This window comes from Arachis hypogaea, chromosome 10 (genome assembly GCF_003086295.3).
Source record: "Arachis hypogaea cultivar Tifrunner chromosome 10, arahy.Tifrunner.gnm2.J5K5, whole genome shotgun sequence".
Classification (NCBI taxonomy): Eukaryota; Viridiplantae; Streptophyta; class Magnoliopsida; order Fabales; family Fabaceae; genus Arachis; species Arachis hypogaea.
Genome location: NC_092045.1, coordinates 115,096,601 through 115,116,754, shown reverse-complemented (window position 1 = coordinate 115,116,754; position 20,154 = coordinate 115,096,601). Strand labels below are relative to the sequence as shown.

General features: G+C 33.8%; 3 protein-coding genes across 6 annotated transcripts; 2 read left to right on the top strand and 1 right to left on the bottom strand.

Annotated features, from left to right (window-relative positions):
- Nucleotides 1-166: 166 nt before the first annotated feature.
- Nucleotides 167-9,304, bottom strand: LOC112716944 (uncharacterized). Of its 2 annotated transcripts, none has more exons than XM_025769015.3 (12): nucleotides 8,941-9,304; nucleotides 8,474-8,572; nucleotides 7,792-7,932; nucleotides 6,111-6,995; nucleotides 5,794-5,881; nucleotides 5,628-5,701; nucleotides 3,558-4,581; nucleotides 3,175-3,470; nucleotides 2,297-2,403; nucleotides 1,346-1,496; nucleotides 800-952; nucleotides 167-575 (listed from the first exon to the last, which is right to left on the bottom strand). In XM_025769015.3, exons 1-12 carry the CDS (start codon nucleotides 8,977-8,979, stop codon nucleotides 450-452), a joined length of 3,183 nt encoding a protein of 1,060 aa, XP_025624800.1. In that variant the 5' UTR covers nucleotides 8,980-9,304; the 3' UTR covers nucleotides 167-449. The 2 variants fall into 2 exon arrangements, with proteins under 2 accessions (XP_025624800.1, XP_025624801.2); XM_025769016.3 differs by having other exon boundaries at nucleotides 6,120-6,995; nucleotides 8,941-9,174.
- LOC112716946 (putative DEAD-box ATP-dependent RNA helicase 29) lies at nucleotides 9,215-14,468 on the top strand. 2 transcript variants are annotated; one of them, XM_025769018.3, is made up of 11 exons: nucleotides 9,215-9,333; nucleotides 9,456-11,069; nucleotides 11,148-11,205; nucleotides 11,447-11,551; nucleotides 11,701-11,749; nucleotides 12,153-12,226; nucleotides 12,387-12,439; nucleotides 12,739-12,820; nucleotides 12,939-12,995; nucleotides 13,098-13,236; nucleotides 13,926-14,468. In XM_025769018.3, exons 2-11 carry the CDS (start codon nucleotides 9,559-9,561, stop codon nucleotides 14,132-14,134), a joined length of 2,337 nt encoding a protein of 778 aa, XP_025624803.1. In that variant the 5' UTR covers nucleotides 9,215-9,333; nucleotides 9,456-9,558; the 3' UTR covers nucleotides 14,135-14,468. The 2 variants fall into 2 exon arrangements, with proteins under 2 accessions (XP_025624803.1, XP_025624802.1); XM_025769017.3 differs by having other exon boundaries at nucleotides 12,150-12,226.
- A 753-nt stretch (nucleotides 14,469-15,221) lies between these two features.
- Nucleotides 15,222-17,522, top strand: LOC112716943 (uncharacterized). 2 transcript variants are annotated; one of them, XM_025769013.3, is made up of 3 exons: nucleotides 15,222-15,385; nucleotides 16,958-17,159; nucleotides 17,244-17,522. In XM_025769013.3, exons 2-3 carry the CDS (start codon nucleotides 16,971-16,973, stop codon nucleotides 17,337-17,339), a joined length of 285 nt encoding a protein of 94 aa, XP_025624798.1. In that variant the 5' UTR covers nucleotides 15,222-15,385; nucleotides 16,958-16,970; the 3' UTR covers nucleotides 17,340-17,522. The 2 variants fall into 2 exon arrangements, with proteins under 2 accessions (XP_025624798.1, XP_072061660.1); XM_072205559.1 differs by having other exon boundaries at nucleotides 15,265-15,385; nucleotides 16,970-17,159.
- Nucleotides 17,523-20,154: the final 2,632 nt, after the last annotated feature.

Genomic DNA, 20,154 nt, shown 5'->3' with positions numbered 1-20,154 from the left:
GATTTCAGGATATTTTTATCTTGATTTGTTTATGATTTATGTTACAATAGGTTATGTGACTGAAAACGTGAGTTTAAAAATAAGTTATTATTATATAACGACGATAAAGTTTGAAACTAAAATCTTGTATATAATACTCAAATTTCTCATTATTAGCCGACTCCTACTAAATAAAATAGTTTTAACATTGGATTATCATAATTTATAATTAAAAATACATTTCCAAACGTATTTCTACTTTATACAATTACATTATACATGATATTCTTTCCATAATCACCAAAATAAAAAAAAGTATACATGACATGAGGAGTTTGTGCCATTATATGGACATAATAAATTATTTTAAAAAATTTGTTGAAGTGGACAATTATTATCAAGCAAAAAAGAGTATATACTATATAATTTGGGCCACTAAGTATTAAAAACAGCTGCCAGAGAAGCATGTGTCATATTTCTTCACTCATATTGAAAGGATTGGAAACTCTATCAAATGACAATGGAAATGCATTGTTTTTCTCTGTGAAAGGAAGTAGCTTTCCTGAATGTAAACTTTTCACAATCCAACTATAAGGCTGCAAAAGGAAACAGACTTATTTATATGATATTGATTTCACACACAAACACACTTGATATTATATGATTTGTAGAAATGTAGTTAGCTTAATTATACTATAGACTGACAGTACCAATTAATGGACATAGTCCTATGAACACTACGCAAACACCATTTAAAACATAAGCAGCACATAAACACAACCATGATACTGAAATTTGAAAATGCGTACTTAGTACTTACCATAATAGGAATACCCCCTTCTAAGGCACAGTGCTTCAGATGACGTGATATCGTAGTTTTATCTTCAGCTACAATAGCTGCCACCAAAGTCCTCTTTTCATCAATGCTCCGCACTAACTGTTGAAGAGTTTTAAACACTTGTCCACCTCCATGCTGAGCCATACAAAAACGGTAAAAGAGAGAAACCATAAGTTTATTAAAGTACCATCAGGATAATCCACTTTGCATAGTTAGTGACATTAAGGTTCATGTTGTATGTTTGGCAAACAACTAGGACAAGAAGGACATGACAGCATTGGTGTTTGCTACAAGTTACTTCGTTCTAGTATATTGAAGAACGAGATATGATTTCATCCCCGCTTTGAAGGAATCAGATGCATGCACAAGTACCAAATCATGAAGTATCTAACTATATCTTTTAGAATTACAAGCATGAAAATTTAATGGTAATCAATGAGCCATTGATTATTAGGAAAAGGGAGAGTTTAAACATAAACACATGTTAATAGACAACGGAAAAAGAAAAGAAAAGAAAAAGACTCTTACCTTGATGACACTTGCCAATTTGTTGCAAAAACTATGCTTCCCATGAAGCATAATTCCTATTCTTTCAAAAATATGCTTTCGGTCTCTGTAATGGATTGCTGTCCCAGTTTTGGTCTGCCTCATATCACTTGGGTTTGGAAGAATAATGTATCTAAAAGGAAAGCAACCACGATTACAAATCTGTGAATAAGGTCTGAGATGCTTAATATCACATCATTATGACAGCAAAGTAGGTTGAATATTTTCTCAATTTCACTGATTGAAGAAACAAGGTAAACAGAAAGAATCTAAGCATCAATAGAAAGCTAATAAGCTATCAGATGCATCAGCCTAGGCGATGTAAAATAATGTACAAGGTACAAATAGAAACGTAATATAAAGAAACTAACTTAAATGACAATGACGGCAGCAAAACAGGGTTTTCGGAGAATGTATTAAGGTTGTGGCTAATTGTTGCATATTTACACATAAAAAGACAATAATCAAGCCTTGTCTCATCTGTCTCAGTAGGTGAGATTAGGTACATGCATCAGACAATGCATTAGTATACCATCTCAATAGTCAAACCAAAGATTTTGCTTATAATTTTCCTTGATTTCCCTCTACCTTAGTTTGTAATGCCATTATAGTGGTATATAAGAGTGAAACCGTTTCCCCATTTTTTATATAAATAGTTAAATACATCCAATCTTTCAGTTTTGAAATGGAGGTTCCCTTAAAACAACCATAGCCACAAGGAAACGCCAAAGAAACATTTAAAAAGAACTTCCAATACATATCAAAATCAATTCAAAATTACCATTCAAGTTGTCAAGGTTGGACTGATCCTACTTTCTTAACATTCTGTATCTACATATTGGCATGCCTAGACATAACAATATTTAGCGACCGACGAACATAAGTTCTAAGAGAAGAAAAGGTTAATTCAATAAAAACAGAAACAGAACTTACTTTTCAGGTTGTAAAATAGATCTGGATTTAAGACAATCAGTTAGCCAATCAACTTTCAGTATTGAGGCACCAACAGCACAACCGTACAAGAATTTGGTGGTTTGCATCTGAGAAAAAGAACAAATACTCGGTTAAAAGAAATAAAGAGTGCATTCATTATGGAAGGTAACTAAATCTAAAGTGAACAACTAATAGACTCTTTTAGCCATGTCATCTAGAGTTCAAATGTTGTCTCTGTAGTTGCTTGGCAACAAATTCTATTCACAGCATCTGTGGAACATGGTTTCTTCCAACGATTCTTGGTGCCAGAAAAATTATAGAACTGAAGTGATCTTTTTCTTCTGATGTCTACCTTTCTTTCTTATTATGCATTTGGAGAATAAATAAATAAACTAAAAACTTAAGGGGAAAAAAATTGTTTGGAGGATTTCTTTACTCTCCATGTTCTTCCGGCTTATCTTGCCTTCTCTTCAATAGAAATTCCTAAGCCTTGTTATCTTAAAACTAGACTTCTTGCTCAAAATTGATATTGAAATAAATCCTTAACATTATAAAAAAAATAAATATCACCAACAAGAGCTGAACTATAATTGGACGATTTTTCCATTTCTTACATATTCCCGTTTTCTCAATCATATTAATTGATGATTTTATCCGTTATAAATATAATGCTTTTGGCATAGAAATTTAATCTTGAAAAGTTTCTTGTGATCATATCAGTTATTATTATTAAATATGTTAATTTATCCAGAAGTTTAATCCATGCGAGACATTTATAAATAAAAAGGAAGAATAAAGTGAATGTATCAATAACCAATTAGAAGATTATTTATGCATAAGTATTAGAAACATAAGATTGTCAATCACTAGAAACAAACCTTTCTCATACATAGAATAACAGGAAGCTGCAAGGAAGATAAGGTCAAGCTTCTCTTGCCCCTTGAATTTGGAGGAGATGGAATATCCGAAAGCACCACCCCACCGGAATTCCATATGAGTGCTTCTATGTCCCTTTCTTTTTGTCTAGACAACCCAGTGAGTAAGAATTGTGTACCTTGGAATATAAACTCATTGGCAACCGTTCTGCAGTAATTTGTTAGAGGATGTTTCACAAGAAGCTCAGAAGCAGTCGATGACTTCGAAACTCGTTTCCTCTTTACTCTAACTGATGAACCTACATCATTGGAGGGAAAAAGAGTCAACACGTACAAAAAATCTTCGAACTGAAAGATACATGACACAATTAGAACTAAAGATCTACCTCTTTTGTATGAAGGTTCCGACTTGGACAACTTCCTTTTCTGATCAAGCTCCTCAACCTTTTCTGAGAAACGGACTTTCTTTCTATCTCCAACATTTTGACCATCGTATTTATTGCACACAACTTGTAACTCGTTGTAGTTGTTGTTCCGTTCACTCTGAAGGTCTGTTCTCACATCATTTAGAACAGTCTTCGGTGCCTGCAAACGGCGGCGTGTCCTATTATTTAAAATATGAGGTGACCTACTATCTTGTGTTTGTTCATCTAAAATGCCATTTGCATCTGATGTTTTTATCGTTAACCCATCACTAGCCTTGTTATCAACAAAATATCCATGATTTTCTTCATTTTCATTTCCATCTTCACTCTTGGATGCAGAGAGACTCTCAGATTTCCTTGTGCCGAGAGAAACAGCAGCAGCGGCACTCATACTATAGTTAGTGGGAAGAGGAGTCAAATTACAGTTCAGGGGGAAAGCTTGGTTGGGTTGAATCACACTACAATCCATAAGAGGGTTTAACTGTTTTCGATCAATATGCTCAACACAGGTCAATTTCTTAGGCATTTGTTTAACCACCTCTGTCTCAGTGATTGGAATATCTTTCAAACCAAGGGAAGGAGTCATTTTCTCATCTCTACAATCCAATGTAGCATTCTTATTTGATATCCTTTGAAAGGTGTCCACCACAAATTCAGAGATGGATGTGACAAAATTTTCAGTATTATGTTCTTTGTCCTTGTCAATACTGGATATGGCATGTTCTGCAGAGATGCTACATGGAACAACCGAACAAAGAGGATCAATCAATGATAGATTTGAACATCTGATCACATTTTGAGAATGCAATATGCCCTCGTCAGAATGCATGCTTAGCTGAGAACCATTTGCACACTTGGGATCATGTTTCTGAACGCAAGAACTTGCATCTGGAAAAATATCTACAGATTCTGAGAGAAAGCTTGTCTCTCTAATGTGGAACTCTGGAATCCGGTCAGCATTATTCAACGAAGATGGTTCTGACTCCTTCCAAGAGGGACATAGAAAATGCAAAGCCAGCAAAGAAAGAAAACAGAGTATCAAGATTGCTGACAAGCCATGATAACATATAAAAATGAAAGAAGGGATGCAAATTTGTTGAAGGAAAAAAATAACGATGATGATAATAATATAGCAATAATAGAAGAAATCGTATAGTAAAAAGTTTGAAAAGAAACCGAAATCGTATAGTCAAAAGTTTGAAAAGAAACCATGTGGCAAGAGTAAGGGCTTGTTTGGTCTTGAAAAAGATCTTTGTTAATGATATTTTTTTAGAAGATCTTTTATAAAAGTAAGAGTGATTTTATGTTTGGATATCTCATATAAAAAGATCTTTTTATCTATCAATTATGTTTAGGTAAAATAAAATAAAAGTACTTTTTTGTTAATTTATTATGTGAAAAACATATTTTTTTAAGAAAAAAAGATCTTTAAAAAAAAGATGTAAAATGTAGTTTTTCAAAAACGATGGTTTTTTATTTTTATTTTTCTAATGCCTTTACTTTTACTATTAGAAATTCGCCAAACACATTAAAAAATAAAAAAAAAAAGATCTTTTTTTAATAAAAAAAGATATTTTTTTATCAATTTGATGAAACCCAAACAGAGACTACAAATTATGTAAAGCAAGTATAAAAGGACCAAATGGGCGATCCTATAGCAAAGGAAAAAGACAGAAATTTCATCGTAATATTAATGAAGAAGGAAAATGTTAAAGCTAAGCATTTCCACAAAGCCCCAAACAGTTGATTAGGAACCAAAGTAGTATAAGGCAATATATAGCTAATCTTAAAAAAAATTTCAGCAGCTGTTACACGGTTACACCCAACGTCCTGATTTTAGACAGTAAAATCTGAGGATAACAAATATTTCCTTGCATATTTCATCAGAAAGAATTATAGTAAGATGTGTCCAAAGAAAAAACTCCAACAACTCACAATTTAACTATTTCTTTAGAAAGCTTTCAAACCATTATCCACAGTAATACATCAACTAGTGACCCAAAGAAGTGGCAAGTTGAAGAAACACCGTACCTTATTTGTCCAACCCCCTAACCATCGGCTTCTAAATCTCTCTGGAGCTAAATAGGTTGCCAAGTTCTCATTTTCTGAAGAATTTAACAGAAATTACATAAGATTCCATAACCAGAGAGAGAAAGGCAGCCAAAATGCTGAAAAAGTACATAAAATTAAAACTTACTGAAATTTCCAGAGGTTTCAACAGCTAAGGAGACAACGTCATTTTCTGGCATAGATGGAGTTAAATCAACCATAGCCGAAACAATGGTCTAGCAAGTAGAAATCAACCTAGCAACAGTTACTACATTGATATAAATACAGTAACTCCAATGTACAGATGTACTCTGGCAGAAATATCTGAAATTCAGAAACCTAGCCAAATAATAAGTGTGATAACTTTTTCTTTAATCATCAAACTTGTACATTTTTGTTAAATAAATGGGGCTAAAATATGGAATTTCCTCTAAACAGATGAAGCAGAAAGGAAAAAGTGAGGACCTCGTTCACCTGGTTTAGGGCTAAAGCATTGGAATTATTCTCCGCAGAACGCTGAGATGTAGGAAGACCGTTTTCAACTTGTTTGAGAGTAGTTGAACCCAAACCGGGACCATCAGAATGCATCTCCCTTTCACAACATAAAGAATCAAGAGGTGAGTCAGTTTTTTGGTGCCTCTCCATCTCCATATCGACATTGGCTACATGAGAAGTAAGCTCTTTCTCACTATGTTTCGCATTGCATCTGCTATAATTTTCAGCAAGGGGGACAGCATTTGATTGAGATCTAATTGAACTGCAAAGATGCTCCTCAACAGAAACACTAGAAAGCAAGCCTATATCTTCATAGGCTTCTTCCATAACAAAATCATTCAAATCAGAAAGAGAATCACTGCAGTCGGAGTCCTCACTAGAAGATTGGAAGCCATTGTCCCACCCCTCGAGCCGTGCCTGCTTCATACGAAGTGCAACTTCAAGTACATTTTCTGTATGCATCAATTCTGAAACTGACTCCATCTTTACTAGATCGTGTATGGCAAGAACCTCAGATGCTGCAACTGAAAGTTCAACTGCATCACTGATAGAGTCACTTGTGAAGCATTTAATGTTGGATTTTACCTTGTGTTGTCTGATAACATCATTTGTATCAGTCGGGGATTTCAACATATCATCCCTTTTCACAGTCTCAGGGACGGAAGCAGGCAACAAATTCTGTTCATAGGCAAGATGCTCTGTAACAGAACGCATGTTCTGTCCAAAATCAATGGATGTTTGAACAGGTTGCAACGAACAGATTTTCTGTGGTGAAACTGCGTCATGAAATTCATTCAAATCCTGGGTTGGGAAAAACTCAGCATCTGAAGAAAGGCGCAGACTAAAGTGAAACACCTGTATCAATGGAGTAAAAATAGATAAAACCAAAACCCCAGTCTTAAAATTGTGTTAACAGCATAGGAATTTCGCTAGTTGTAGGGAAATAAGATATTTAAACACTTATGAAAAGGATAAATTATGGTAAATAACTGCTGTGTGTAAGTCACTGATCACATAGATACCTATGGATCACTCAGATGAGTGACATTGTCCGAAAGCATAGGAGCTTCTAGAAATAGTTTTTGCCAGGTCCTTCATATTTTCAAGTTCATAATACTAAAATGAAACTGAAATCAGAAAATTTTAAAACGACCATGAAATCAGGGAAAGTGACAAATCCATAGGCAGCACTCTGTTGCTGAATCAATTAATCTTAGCTTCTAGAAAATATTTAAAAAGTTAAAATCATGAGAAGATAAACACAAAATGAATTATAAGGTTAACTCCACTAGAGAACTTAAATCTATTATTTATGAGAATCTAGAAACTCTCCCAAGTCCAATTCCAATCTTCCGAGATTCCTCCTCAGCACCCCTAACACAAACTATATAGCTGCAAGCACCTCCTACCAATGCAAACTATAGCTAGATGGTTACAAATATGCATCCTCCCATTACTTAATTTTCTCTATGCTGATTTCCTTATTTGTCTTTACTTCTATGCATTCTAGTCATGTGGTTTCCTAACATTATGGATCAGAATTTATCTCAGAAACACTTAAAGAAGTAATTATTTGAAGACTACACCATGCTTATATCAGTTGAAAATATAAAAGCATAAGACAGAGAAATGATAAAATAAAACAACTTACATGTTCAGGAGGAGCTGAACTAATATTTGAACTATCTTCTGCAGATAAAAGTAAATGGCAACTTCTGTATCCACAATCATCCTTAGGTAGTGCATTAATACATTTTCCATCACTACGATTTTCTGGAGAAGGTTTTGGACCCTAAATCATTTCAAATAAGAGAAGACATCAACAAAGAATTCAACCAATCTAACTTAACAAAGCTTTTCTCCACTAGTGGGGTCAGCTATATGGATCAAGACACCAATGCATCATGTCCATGCATTGGGATTGAACAAAGTTTGAGTTGTCACAATCCTAACACAACCCTCCTCGTTTTTCATGGCGTGGACCAGCTTTGTAAACATAGGCCGAGTTAATTAACCAATCTAACATTCGCAAAATTTGCAAAACTGAACGAAAATCTAAAACATAACACTTAGAGGTTAAATTAACCACGAAACTATTAGCCCTCCATGGTCATAAATGCACAATATTGCATGAGAATTCTCACCGAAGCATATTCAAATTGAAAATACAAAAGCAGTCATCAACCCTAAAAGAGGACGATAACTTCAAATCAAAGCAAGACTGGAAATGGCATACTGGTTCGATAATCCACCACACCAAACTATCTTGTTCCCTTAGACATACACAATAAACAAAAATAAATATAAACAGTAACTAGAAGAGAAATTTCAACCTTCACTTCTTGGTTGTTAGGACTCTGAGAATCCTCTAGAAACTCGTTGGAGCCATCAGCTCTAAGATTCTGAAGCCAATATGGAAGCCAAGCAACATCCTGCAACATGTTTACGTGTTACACACAGCCTCTGGAATTGAAGATATAAAAAATATAAATCGCCGAATGAGTGTTTGAACCGGGGAAAAAAATCTTTTATAGCGTTGATGTATCAACTAATTCAGCTCTTAAACAAAGCATAAGGAAAAGAAAAATTCAATAGCAAAAGAGAAATAAACAAAAAAAAGCATCCAATTGAAACATGGATAAAATATCGAAGCGAATATGAGGAATCGCTAAAAGAAATTAACATTACACTTTAGAAAAAAAATTGCGGACTAAAGCTAGAAAGCGGATAGGAAAAAAGACGAAAAAGGAAAAACGAAGACATCACAGAATAGCAAGAGAGGAAAAGGAAGAAGCGAAACCTCGGAGAATTGAGGAGGACGAAGTCCTAGGCTGGCCATGGAAGATTCTCGATTCTGGAAGAAAGTGAGTGAAAGATGCAGACGCTCTTTCTTTGCAGAGCGCGAATAGAATAAAAAATTTGGCGCCAAAGGAAGAGCGAAACCCGTGAAAGCTGAATTTGTTTTTTCTTTGGTCTTCGTTAATATCGCGTTGGGCCTTAAAGTATTGGGCCTTTAGCCCACTTCCTATTGAATCCACATTTTCGCCGCCATAAGCTCCGGCCAAACCGTGACCAAAAAATAAAGCTCCGGCGAACTACTACCGCGTCACTCACCTCTCCGTCGCAGAACATCCACCCACCACCAACCTTGCTTCTTCACTGCCACAGCGACCTGCTCAGAGCTTTAGTTTTTGTAAGTCATTAACTACCGATTAACTAATAATTAAATATGTATTTTTTCTTTTATTTAATTTATATTTAGAATAAGTGAATAACTTATAATTAAAATAAATTCCCCATTTTTTATGACGTCAGGTACCATATGCTAGGTTAGTTAACTTAAACCCTATACAAGAACCAAAGAGAAGAAACGCCGCCCTCGGCAGCTGGTAGGGTGTAGAAGAAGTGAGAAGAAAAAATGGGAGGAGAGAAGAAGAGAATAGAGAAGCAGAAGAAGAAGTCAAAATCATCAGGGGGATTCGAATCTCTGAATCTAAACCCCAATGTATTCAAAGCAATCAAACGCAAAGGCTACAAAGTCCCCACTCCAATTCAAAGGAAGACGATGCCTCTCATCCTCTCCGGCCACGACGTCGTCGCCATGGCCCGCACTGGTTCCGGCAAAACGGCAGCGTTTCTTGTCCCAATGCTCCACCGCCTCAACCAGCATGTCCCTCAGTCCGGTGTTAGAGCCCTCATATTGTCCCCTACAAGGGACTTGGCTCTTCAAACCCTAAAATTCACCAAAGAGCTTGGTCACTTCACTGATCTTAGGGTTAGTTTGTTAGTTGGCGGTGACAGCATGGAGAGCCAGTTTGAGGAACTGGCTCAGAGCCCTGACATTATAATTGCCACACCTGGTAGGCTTATGCACCATTTGTCTGAGGTAGATGACATGTCGTTGCGTACCGTTGAGTATGTTGTTTTTGATGAGGCTGATTGTTTGTTTGGGATGGGTTTTGCTGAGCAGTTGCACCAGATTCTTTCGCAGCTCGGCGAGAATCGCCAGACGCTGTTATTTAGCGCTACTATGCCCAGCGCGCTCGCAGAGTTTGCGAAGGCCGGCCTGCGAGATCCTCAGCTTGTGAGGCTTGATTTGGAGACTAAAATTAGCCCTGATTTGAAGACTGTGTTTTTTACTTTGAGACAGGAAGAGAAGTATGCTGCATTGTTGTATTTGGTTAGGGAAAGGATTGGTTCGGATCAGCAGACATTGATTTTTGTATCCACAAAACACCATGTTGAGTTTTTGAATATACTGTTTAGAGAAGAAGGGATTGAACCATCTGTGTGTTATGGTGACATGGATCAAGATGCCCGAAAAATACATGTATCAAGGTTTAGGTCGAGGAAGACGATGCTGTTGATTGTGACGGATGTTGCAGCTCGTGGCATTGATATTCCTTTGCTTGATAATGTTATCAATTGGGACTTCCCTCCAAAGCCTAAGATATTTGTTCATCGTGTTGGAAGGGCTGCAAGGGCTGGCCGTACCGGCACTGCTTATTCCTTCGTGACATCGGAGGATATGGCTTACCTATTGGATCTTCATTTGTTTCTGTCGAAGCCGATAAAAGCTGCTCCCACCGAAGAAGAGGTCTTGCAGAATATGACTGGAGTAATGTCGAAAATTGAACAGGCAATGGCAAATGGAGAAACTGTTTATGGCCGATTCCCTCAAACAGTCCTTGACCTTGTTTCAGATAGAGTTAGGGAAATTATTGATACTAATGCAGAATTGGAGTCATTGCAGAGAACCTGTAACAATGCATTCCGTTTATATATGAAGACGAAGCCCTTACCATCCAAGGAGTCTATTCGAAGAGTAAAGGATTTGCCACGTGAGGGTCTGCATCCGATGTTCAAGAATGTATTGGAAACTGGGGAGTTAATGGCCCTTGCATTTTCAGAGCATTTGAAAAAGTTTAGGTGAGTATAAGATTATATACAAATTGTCTAATGGCTTGATCATTTTATCATAAGTTAACTAGATCGTGTAATTTTCAGGCCAAAGCAGACTATCTTGGAAGCTGAAGGGGAAGCAGCTAAATCAAAGCATGTACAGGTAGTTTGTGTTTCCGTTAACTTAATTTTTGGTGTGTTGTTTCATGGTTGTTAGTGTCATCTCACACATATTGATATCCATGTTAACGATCAATCATGTTCCATGATATATCATGTATGAGTTTACAATGCCTGCCCCTAGCAAGCCACTAGGAATAATATCTTTGTGATTTTCTGGCTTTCATCATTAGCTAGTTGTCTTACCATATTACCTTGACATTGTAAATGACGCATAATTGCAGGGTCCTTCCGGTCAATGGGTTGATGTGATGAAAAGGAAGAGAGCCATTCATGAGAATATTATAAATTTGGTTCATGAACAGCAGTCTAAAAGTACTATAGAAAAGGTATGTGGCTATTGCTGTAATTTAGATGTGGACATTCTAATCTCATTTCCTGATAACTGGCTAAATATTTCTTCTAACTGATATGCTAATTTTATTTCTGCATTTTCTTTTCCAACGCTTGAGGATACATGTATTTTTGCCTCTTGCAGGAGGAAATTCAACCAGAAGATATTCCTTCCACAGAAAAAGGGAGAAAAGGTACCCCCCCTCTCTCTCTCTCTCTCTCTCTCTCTCTTTTATATAGTCATTAGACCTCCGTTGAGTTTGTTATTGTATTATAGGTGAAATTATCCTCTTCACGGTGACATCTTGTTTACAAATTGTGGCTTCTGATATTACAAAGCATTCAATATGCTTGCCTAGTTCTTTTGTTATCTAGAAAATGACTGCCTCATAATTCATTTTTTATGATTAAAGATGGAATAATTTACTGAGCTCTTGAATATAGAAATTGTGTGCGGGGTAGTTTATATGTTATTTTCATGAATCTTTTTGAATTTGTATTTAAAAAAAAGGAGTATGCTTTTTGAATTTTCACAAAAGAAGACTAGGAAGTGACAATTGATTAACTTTTTACTATGTTTTCCGTTGGTTTAAGCAGCATCTGGTTCTAAGAGAAAGCAACAGTGTTTCGTGGATGAGGAATACTATATAAGTTCAGTACCTAAAAATCAAGTAAGTTTCTATTACTAGTGTTGTTTATCTGGATCTGGATTACCAAATTATATGATATAGGCATATGCTAGTGCTATATTTTCTTAATGTGTGATGATTATGCTTTTGAAACTATTAACAATTTGCCTACTGATACTTTGCGTCTTGCTATCATTCTCAGCACATGGAGGCTGGCCTTTCTGTGAAAGCTAATGAAGAATTTGCCGCGAACAGGTAATATTTGCTTGATTGATCAGTAACGGTTCCTTGTTGGATGTGAGTATTATAGAGGGTAAGATGAGAACCAAAATATTGCTTGACCCTGCTGTAAATCATGAGTTCAGAGGACCTAACAATAATCATTAGTTAAAAATGTCAATCTTGGTTGATTGTGTTTGTCATTTGGTGTTGAATATGTTTACTTGTACATTATATTGACAACCAAAATGGGTTATTTTACTTGCACCCTCTGATCATTTCTGTCTGTTTTAATTTTTCTTGTTTGATTCTAATTATATTTAATAATATTTCAGATTGGATTCTGCTGTTTTAGATCTGGTTGCAGATGATAGTACTGGCATTCAGAAACAAAGATCTGTATATCACTGGGATAAGGTAATGCTGAGCAGTTATGATTGAATCTTTTTAGGGGGAAAAAATAGAGAACCATCGTTGTTGAATTTATGTTCATTTTGTACAAAACTTGGCATTCACATAAACCCTTTGTTGTCAGAGGAGTAAAAAGTACATCAAGTTAAATAATGGTGACCGTGTTGCAGCAAATGGAAAGGTACAATTTTATATTAATTTATATTTATATACAAGATGAAATTCTTTCATGTACCTTCCTGTGGATTTAGATGTTACATTCATGTTTCCTTTTTGGATATAGATAAAGACAGAGAGTGGTGCAAAAACAAAGGCCACCAAGACAGGCATATATAAGAAGTGGAAAGAGCGCTCACACACGAAGGTATCTCTTAAGGGGACAAATAATGATGGTGATGCTCAAGAATCCACAAGTTTTAAAGGTAATAAATATATGCCTAATTTGCTTCTCCCTTTAAATTTTAATATTTAGTGAGTATTTATTGTTTATAAGTGGAGTCTGCTAATGTTCTCTATCTTGTTTTCCAATGTAGAATTATTGTTGCATGTGTAAAGTTCTCTTGAATATGTTTTTAGCTTCCTTAGAATATGGTGAAACTTATAAGGTGCCATTGGAAAATGTCAAAGCAATAAATTCTTACAAGGATCCAGTGTTTGATATTTTACATCAGCAAGTTCGCTTAGCTTTTCATGTTACAATATGATTGATGTTTATTATACATTTTAATTGATTTTTGTTATACAATAATATTTGTTATAGTCGCTAGACTGATTGATAATCATTTTTCATAGACAACAATTTATTTAACTTACTGCTGCAAGAGCATTGAAGAAGAGAAACAAGAACACAACAATGATCCCAAGTTGTTTTGTCCTAAGCTACTACTAACACCACTAATTAGCAGTCTAGATTGCAGTCTTCTTTATAGTTTTATTGAAGTTCTTTAGATCTCCATTTGAACAAAATCTTAGGTCTGTCAATTTTAAAATTGTTGCATTCCTTAAGTTGTGCTAGTAAACAATTTTGCATGTGGTAATGTATAAAGATTGAAGTAAATTGTTGAAGCCTTCTTCTGAATTGACATCGATTATGTCGTGTTTTAAAATGCAGGATCTTACAGAGGAAGAGGTAGGAATTTCAAAGGTGGCAGTAAGAGGCAGCAATCAATGCCCAATTCTCATGTTCGTTCAGAGATCAAAGAATTTGATCAAATTCGAAAGGAGAGGCAGAAAAAGGCCGACAGGATTTCGCATTTGAAGAGCAAGTCAGCAAAAGGTAAAAAGTTTGGTAAAAATGGAAAGAAAAGAAGCGCTAAATAGATGCAGCTTGAGGCCCTGGGAATTAAGAGAATTGAAGACAAGAGGATTGGCGTCAAAATTCCGCAATGAACATCAAACTGAAAGCAAGAGGATTGGCGTCAAATTCTGCAATAAACGGTGCCTTTTTCTGCAAATGGTTCCTTTTTCTTGTTTGGGGTATGAGGGCAAAGGAGAGTGTTAGTTGTAAAAGCTAGCAATGAAGAGAAAAATGTCTTAACACAAATGTTGTGATAAGTGAATTGTGTTTTAGTTTTTTATTTTTAAATACATAAATTGTAGTTTGTACCTTTGTATCCTCTTCAATTTTGATCTACATGTATGTTTTCCCTTTTCATTCTCTTTGTTTATAAAGAATTTAATTTTATTTCACTAATAGTATAAAATAATTTATTTTGTCGATATAATAATTAATTATAAATGTTTTTAAATATATCAATTTATGTGTGAAAAATAATTATTTACTTATTTAATAAAAATTTAATTTTTATGCATTGTCTACAAAATAATTTTACTTATATATTTATTGATAAATTAATAAAAGTAATTAATTTTTAAATTTATTTTTTAAAAATTTACTAATTATGGTTGATGAATGTATAAAACTATCAAAATTAAATTCGTCCGACACTATATAACTAGTTCCACGTATAAAATTTATTTATATTAAGTTATTAACAGTATATTAAAAGGTGAACAGTTATTTTTACATAAAATTAATAATTAAAAATTATTAAATAATTTAATATATTTAATTAATTTATCTTTTAATAATTTTTAATTATTATTTTTTTTCCCACGATATCTCCTAGCCCAACAGGTTAAAGATTAATCCGTCACGAATTTAAGCTCAATTTAATTCGTCACAAATTTGAGCTCAATTTAAGGTTTTGTCGCTGACTAATGAGTTGTCGCATGCACAACGTCGGATTTGATCCACAGAATTGATTATTTTCAATTATTACTTTAACAATGACATAATTGTATTTAGCTAACAAACTCTAACTTAAATGACATAGTTTTAATCGAAAAAAAAATAAGGTAATTTTTCTTTCTTAGAATAGAAGTGTGGGGTTCGAATCTCACTTCTAATTAAAAAATAAATAAATAAACCATAATTGTACCTGAGTCTACAATATTCAAATTTTCTTGGGCAGTTAGATAAATATGAAAACACCAGACTGGTTCGGTGGTTCTCTCGGGTATTTTCTGAAGTTGTGGTAACTGGTAGCAAGAGTGCTCTCTCTGATTAAGGTATTATTTTTTTTTTCTTTTTTAGTCTGATTCGTAGCTTCATAAGCTGCGTGATTGGGAATACTTTTGTTTGAAGTTTGAACTGCATATTTCAAAAACGATTTCTACGCTTTGAATCTGGAATTGTTTTCTTTCACTGAAATTAGGTCATCGTGTTCCGATTATTATTGATGCTCGTATCATATGATTGCTGCGTATTTGTTAATGACCTTGATTTGAATTGGGTATTAAAAGTTTAGGGTTCAATAGGTTGATGAGAAGTTTATAGTTTTCATGACTAAGTTGATACGCAACCTTTTGTTGTCTTGGATTTTGGCTGCTGAGAAAATTACATCTGCAATTTCTTTTCATTGATCATTTCTAATTTATTATTATTAAAAAAAAAAAGCATAGCAGTTGTTTTTGCTCTAGAGGGGGTAGTTCTAATGTTCTATATTATTAGCTAGCTGGTTTGGTTCTGTTTGGTGCAGTAATATCCTCTTATTAGATAAATGAGTCGAAAGGCAAGGGTAAGAAATAAAAAGGAGGATTGTTTTATTTGAGGGAGGCAGAAATATTATGATTAACTAAGCACTTTATTTGAAGTTGACTCATGAATGAGTTGGTGGCTTGATGGTGGTGTTGCGCTCGATTTGGTGAAGTTCTTTAAGTTTTGATTTTGTCTTGGGATACATTTGTTTGTTGATGGGGAAATACTTGTTCAAATTATTGGTATATTTTCCTAGCAGATTTGAGCTGCTCATTCAAGGGCAAGATGGTCGAGTCACATTTTGTGAGACTCATTTTCGCGTGTTTGTTTCCATGTTCACTGCTGATATAATTATGGCTATGCGACTTGAAACTCAAAATCATGCTGTGTGCTCTTTTGTGAGGCTGTGCACATAGCTTTCAAGATTATTGTTATCAGATTCTTTTTTTATTATCAAGTGTTCTCTTGAACATACAATGAGCTATACAACTTGAAACCATGCATGATTCACCATGTGTTTATTAGGTTAAGACAGTCAAACTCCAGGTTCAAATCTGTTCTCTGTTTTCCTACAAATTCTGATGTATTCTCAAATAATTATCTTGAATATATCGCTCTTGCATCTTGACCATAAGTTTAGTTATGCAACTTGAAATCATGCACCATTGGCTGCTTTATTTATTACACATACACTTTTAAATATGAAAAGTTCTTGTTTAGCATTGTGAAAAGTTAATATTTTCATATTTTGGGAAGTAAATATTGATTCATGTTGCTGAGATAATATAGTTGACATTTGTGTACTGATTTTCAAGGCTAGTTTTGAATGTAGATGCGTTTGTTCTATTTCTTTGCCTTGTTTTTCTTCTTTATTTTTCTTGAAAAATGATTAGTGATGATTGGTTTATTGCTATTATCAATTTGATCATCTTGAGCAACTTTAAAAGTGATTTTTTTGCCGTCTCGATAACAAATCAAATTTCAAGATGATTTTGGCAGTATATGATTTTGGTTAATTGTGATAGCAGTATGATCTATGTTAATAATAAGGTTCAAAGAAATTGGTTTGATGATCACTGAGTTCATGGTCTGACTTGTTACAGCTCTTTGTAAAGCATGGACACACAGAAAAGCCAACCCGAAACACATTCATCATCAGTTGCAACTGCACCAGCGGCTACGTCATGTCGAAAGAAGAAGAACGAAGAAGCAACATTCTTGCAGGATGTGAAGGATCACATTGACGAGTTTGTTCATGCTTCGATGGAAGAACACAAAACTTGCTTTCAGAAAACAGTTCAGAAGGTTTGTTCCTTAACTTTCTCGATAATGATTCATTTCGTCTTCTTTCTTTGACATTTCTTGATAAAGCGCGGTTCTTGGTTTCAGATGTTTGGCTTATCCAAGGTTGTTGCGGAAAGGAACTCTGATGCTACCAAAGAAGTTGAAAGCTCTCTGCCTCTTCAGACAATCGTACAAGATTAGATTTGTTGCTTTTAATCCAGTATGTTCTGACTGAGTCATGTGGTAACATATTCCAGATATTTAATTACACTCTCTTGAAATTTAATCTCAATAAATAGTAGAGGATAATACAAAGGATAATACAATTGCACAGCTTTATCTTTTCTTCTGAATTACCATTTTATATAAATTTATTGTTCTAAATAAGGTATTTACTATTTATCATTTTGTCTATTTTTATCTTTGTTTTTATTCAATATACATACATCTATTAAATAAGAGAGGAGATTAATATGCTTATCTAGTCTATATAGAAGAGCTATGTTTGGTCATAGATTATTTTTGCGTCATTCTGCCTTTCCATTTTCATTATCAAAGGACCTGATAAATATATGAGAGCCCATTGAATTTGTGAGTTGAAGTTATTTTCACACGAAAACCATTTATTTGTTTAATGTTTATATTTTTATGATTACTATTTTCAGTATAATATAAACTAATGCGTTTGGTTCACTACGTCAACGGCTTAATCAATATGTATAGTAATATACTGATTTGCATAATATCTTTGATTTGTTTCACCATGTAAAAGAGAAATATTTTTGTACCATTTATTTGTTTAATATTACTGTCTTTTATGATTACCCTTTTTTTAGTACTTGTTTATATGTCATTATTTTGATAAAAAAAGATATATTTTTAATGAAAAAATATTTCTTTTTATTTTTAACGTGTTTGACAATTTTCTAATAGAAAAAGTAAAAGCATTAGAAAAATAAAAAAAAACATCTTTTTTAAGAAACTATAATTTATATTTTTTTTAAATATTTTTTATATAATAAATAAATAAAAAATATTTTTATATTGTTATACTCAAATATAATTGATAGATAAAAATATCTTTTTACATGAGATATCTAAACATAAAATTATTTTTATTTTTTCATAAGATCTTTAAAAAAAATAATTTAAAAAAATTCTTAAAAGCTCACCCAAACAAGTCTTTAGGGCTGTTTTGTTTCTGAGAACAGGACAAAATATTGATGGATAGAGACATAAAATTTTGTATTGTTGTATTCTGTTTGATGATAAATAAGAACAAATTATGAAAATCTAATTTATTTTTTTTTATTCAAAAAATTAACAAGAATAATGAAAGAAAAAATAAAAAATAAGTTGTCTCTTGTTAGTGTTTTTGTGTCCTTCCTGTCAGAATGGACACAAAATACACTAATTCAGTGTCTCTGGATATATTGTCTCTGTCCATGTTCCCTCTGTCAAACACAATTTTGTGTTTCTGTATCCTTATCTTAGTATCCTGCAACAAACGCAATCTAATATAACATAAATTAATGCATTTGGCTCACTACGTTATATCTTAATGTGTCTAGTAAATTACTAATGCACTTAATTGCACAACAACAATGCTAGCGAACCAAGAAGGTATCAGTTAAATGTCTTTGGGTGAATCTAAAATCTCTACGTGGATGGTGTTTATACTAGGTTAGGATGTTTCTTCTCTTTGTAAATTTGATGGTTTTGAATCTATTTTTTGATTTATCATGTTTTAGGCATTTGGAGAGAGAAGGAGGGTGAAAAGACGGAAGCTAATTGAATTAGTTTCCGTGATTCACGTTGCAATGATACTGAACTCCTAATTTGAATGTGATGAAACATTTAATAATTAATATTTTAAATCATAAATAAATAAGTTAATATATATAGATGTTTTTTCTGCTAAGTATCAAAATGTTTCTTTTTCATACTAAATGAATGTTTTTTTATATATTTTTTGAATGTTTTTGTATTGCAAATGTAAATATTTTTATTTTTTTAAGAATTTCATAGTTTTTAAAGAATTCCTCTCTCTTCCATCTTCAAAATCTTCAAATTCGAGGTGTTCCATGAAAGGACTCCCGGTGCCAGAAAAACCATAGAAGCCATTGTTACCGCCATCACAGATTGCTGACTCGAGAAAACTGATCCGGTGTCTGAGAACGCAATTATGATGAAGATTCTTTAGGTTCTTGCAAATCACTTACTACTCTTCAAAGGAAACGGCGGTTACAAGAACGTTGCCTATTCGCCTTTGTGCATCAAACTCCTTCTTGGCATTGTTGCCGCCGGGTCCAAAGGTCCGGTTTGCGACGAACTCCTCTCGTTCCTCTCCAATCAGAATCTATCAACGATCTCAACTCCGTGGCAACTCAGCTCTTGTCCTCCGTGCTTGTCGACTGTTCTTCGAGCGGCGGACCTCTCCACTCTTACGTTAATGGTGTTTGGGTTGACAAAAGCCTGTCTCTGAAGCCTTCCTTCTCACAAATTTTGGAAAATACTTACAAGTCCACTTTGATTTCACTTGATTTCACAAACAACGGTGAAATAGCGAAGTAGATTAACTCATGGACTGAAAGGGAAACGATTGATACTTAGAAGAGAAGAGAAAGATTTTTATAAGTTTTAATTAGGTTTATTTAATCAGTTTAAAATTTTTTAAATTTTGAATTTAAAAATTTAAAATTAATTATTAATAATTATAATTAATTGAGTCGTTCACTTCTTAACTCGTTAGACACTTGATTTTCTATACTTTTTCATTGCACAATAGCTTCGATTTATTCCACCCACATAAAAGTAAAATATATGTTTGTACTTTTTTTAACAACTTAAACGTGTATTTTTCCTTTTTGATATCAAAAGATAAATTCATTATATTCTTTTTTAAAGGTGCACTTATAATAATAATAATAATAATAATAAGAGTATTTATTCAAATTGGTTCCTAAGGAATTCTAAAGTAGATATTTTAGTCCCCATTTCTCAATTAAAATTAATC

What these genes read in the sequence shown, in the direction of transcription:
- LOC112716944 (XM_025769015.3), bottom strand. Translation starts at nt 8,979, where the DNA reads ATGGCCAGCCTAGGACTTCGTCCTCCTCAATTCTCCGAG. An exon ending in GGAACCTTCATACAAAAGAG is followed by an intron (nt 3,471 to 3,557) that starts GTAGATCTTTAG and finishes CCAATGATGTAG; the next exon opens with GTTCATCAGTTAGAGTAAAG. An exon ending in TTATTCTATGTATGAGAAAG is followed by an intron (nt 2,404 to 3,174) that starts GTTTGTTTCTAG and finishes TCTTTTTCTCAG; the next exon opens with ATGCAAACCACCAAATTCTT.
- LOC112716946 (XM_025769017.3), top strand. Translation starts at nt 9,559, where the DNA reads ATGGGAGGAGAGAAGAAGAGAATAGAGAAGCAGAAGAAGAAGTCAAAA. An exon ending in CACAGAAAAAGGGAGAAAAG is followed by an intron (nt 11,750 to 12,149) that starts GTACCCCCCCTC and finishes CGTTGGTTTAAG; the next exon opens with CAGCATCTGGTTCTAAGAGA. An exon ending in GTTCAGTACCTAAAAATCAA is followed by an intron (nt 12,227 to 12,386) that starts GTAAGTTTCTAT and finishes TATCATTCTCAG; the next exon opens with CACATGGAGGCTGGCCTTTC.
- LOC112716943 (XM_025769013.3), top strand. Translation starts at nt 16,971, where the DNA reads ATGGACACACAGAAAAGCCAACCCGAAACACATTCATCATCAGTTGCA. An exon ending in TTCAGAAAACAGTTCAGAAG is followed by an intron (nt 17,160 to 17,243) that starts GTTTGTTCCTTA and finishes TCTTGGTTTCAG; the next exon opens with ATGTTTGGCTTATCCAAGGT.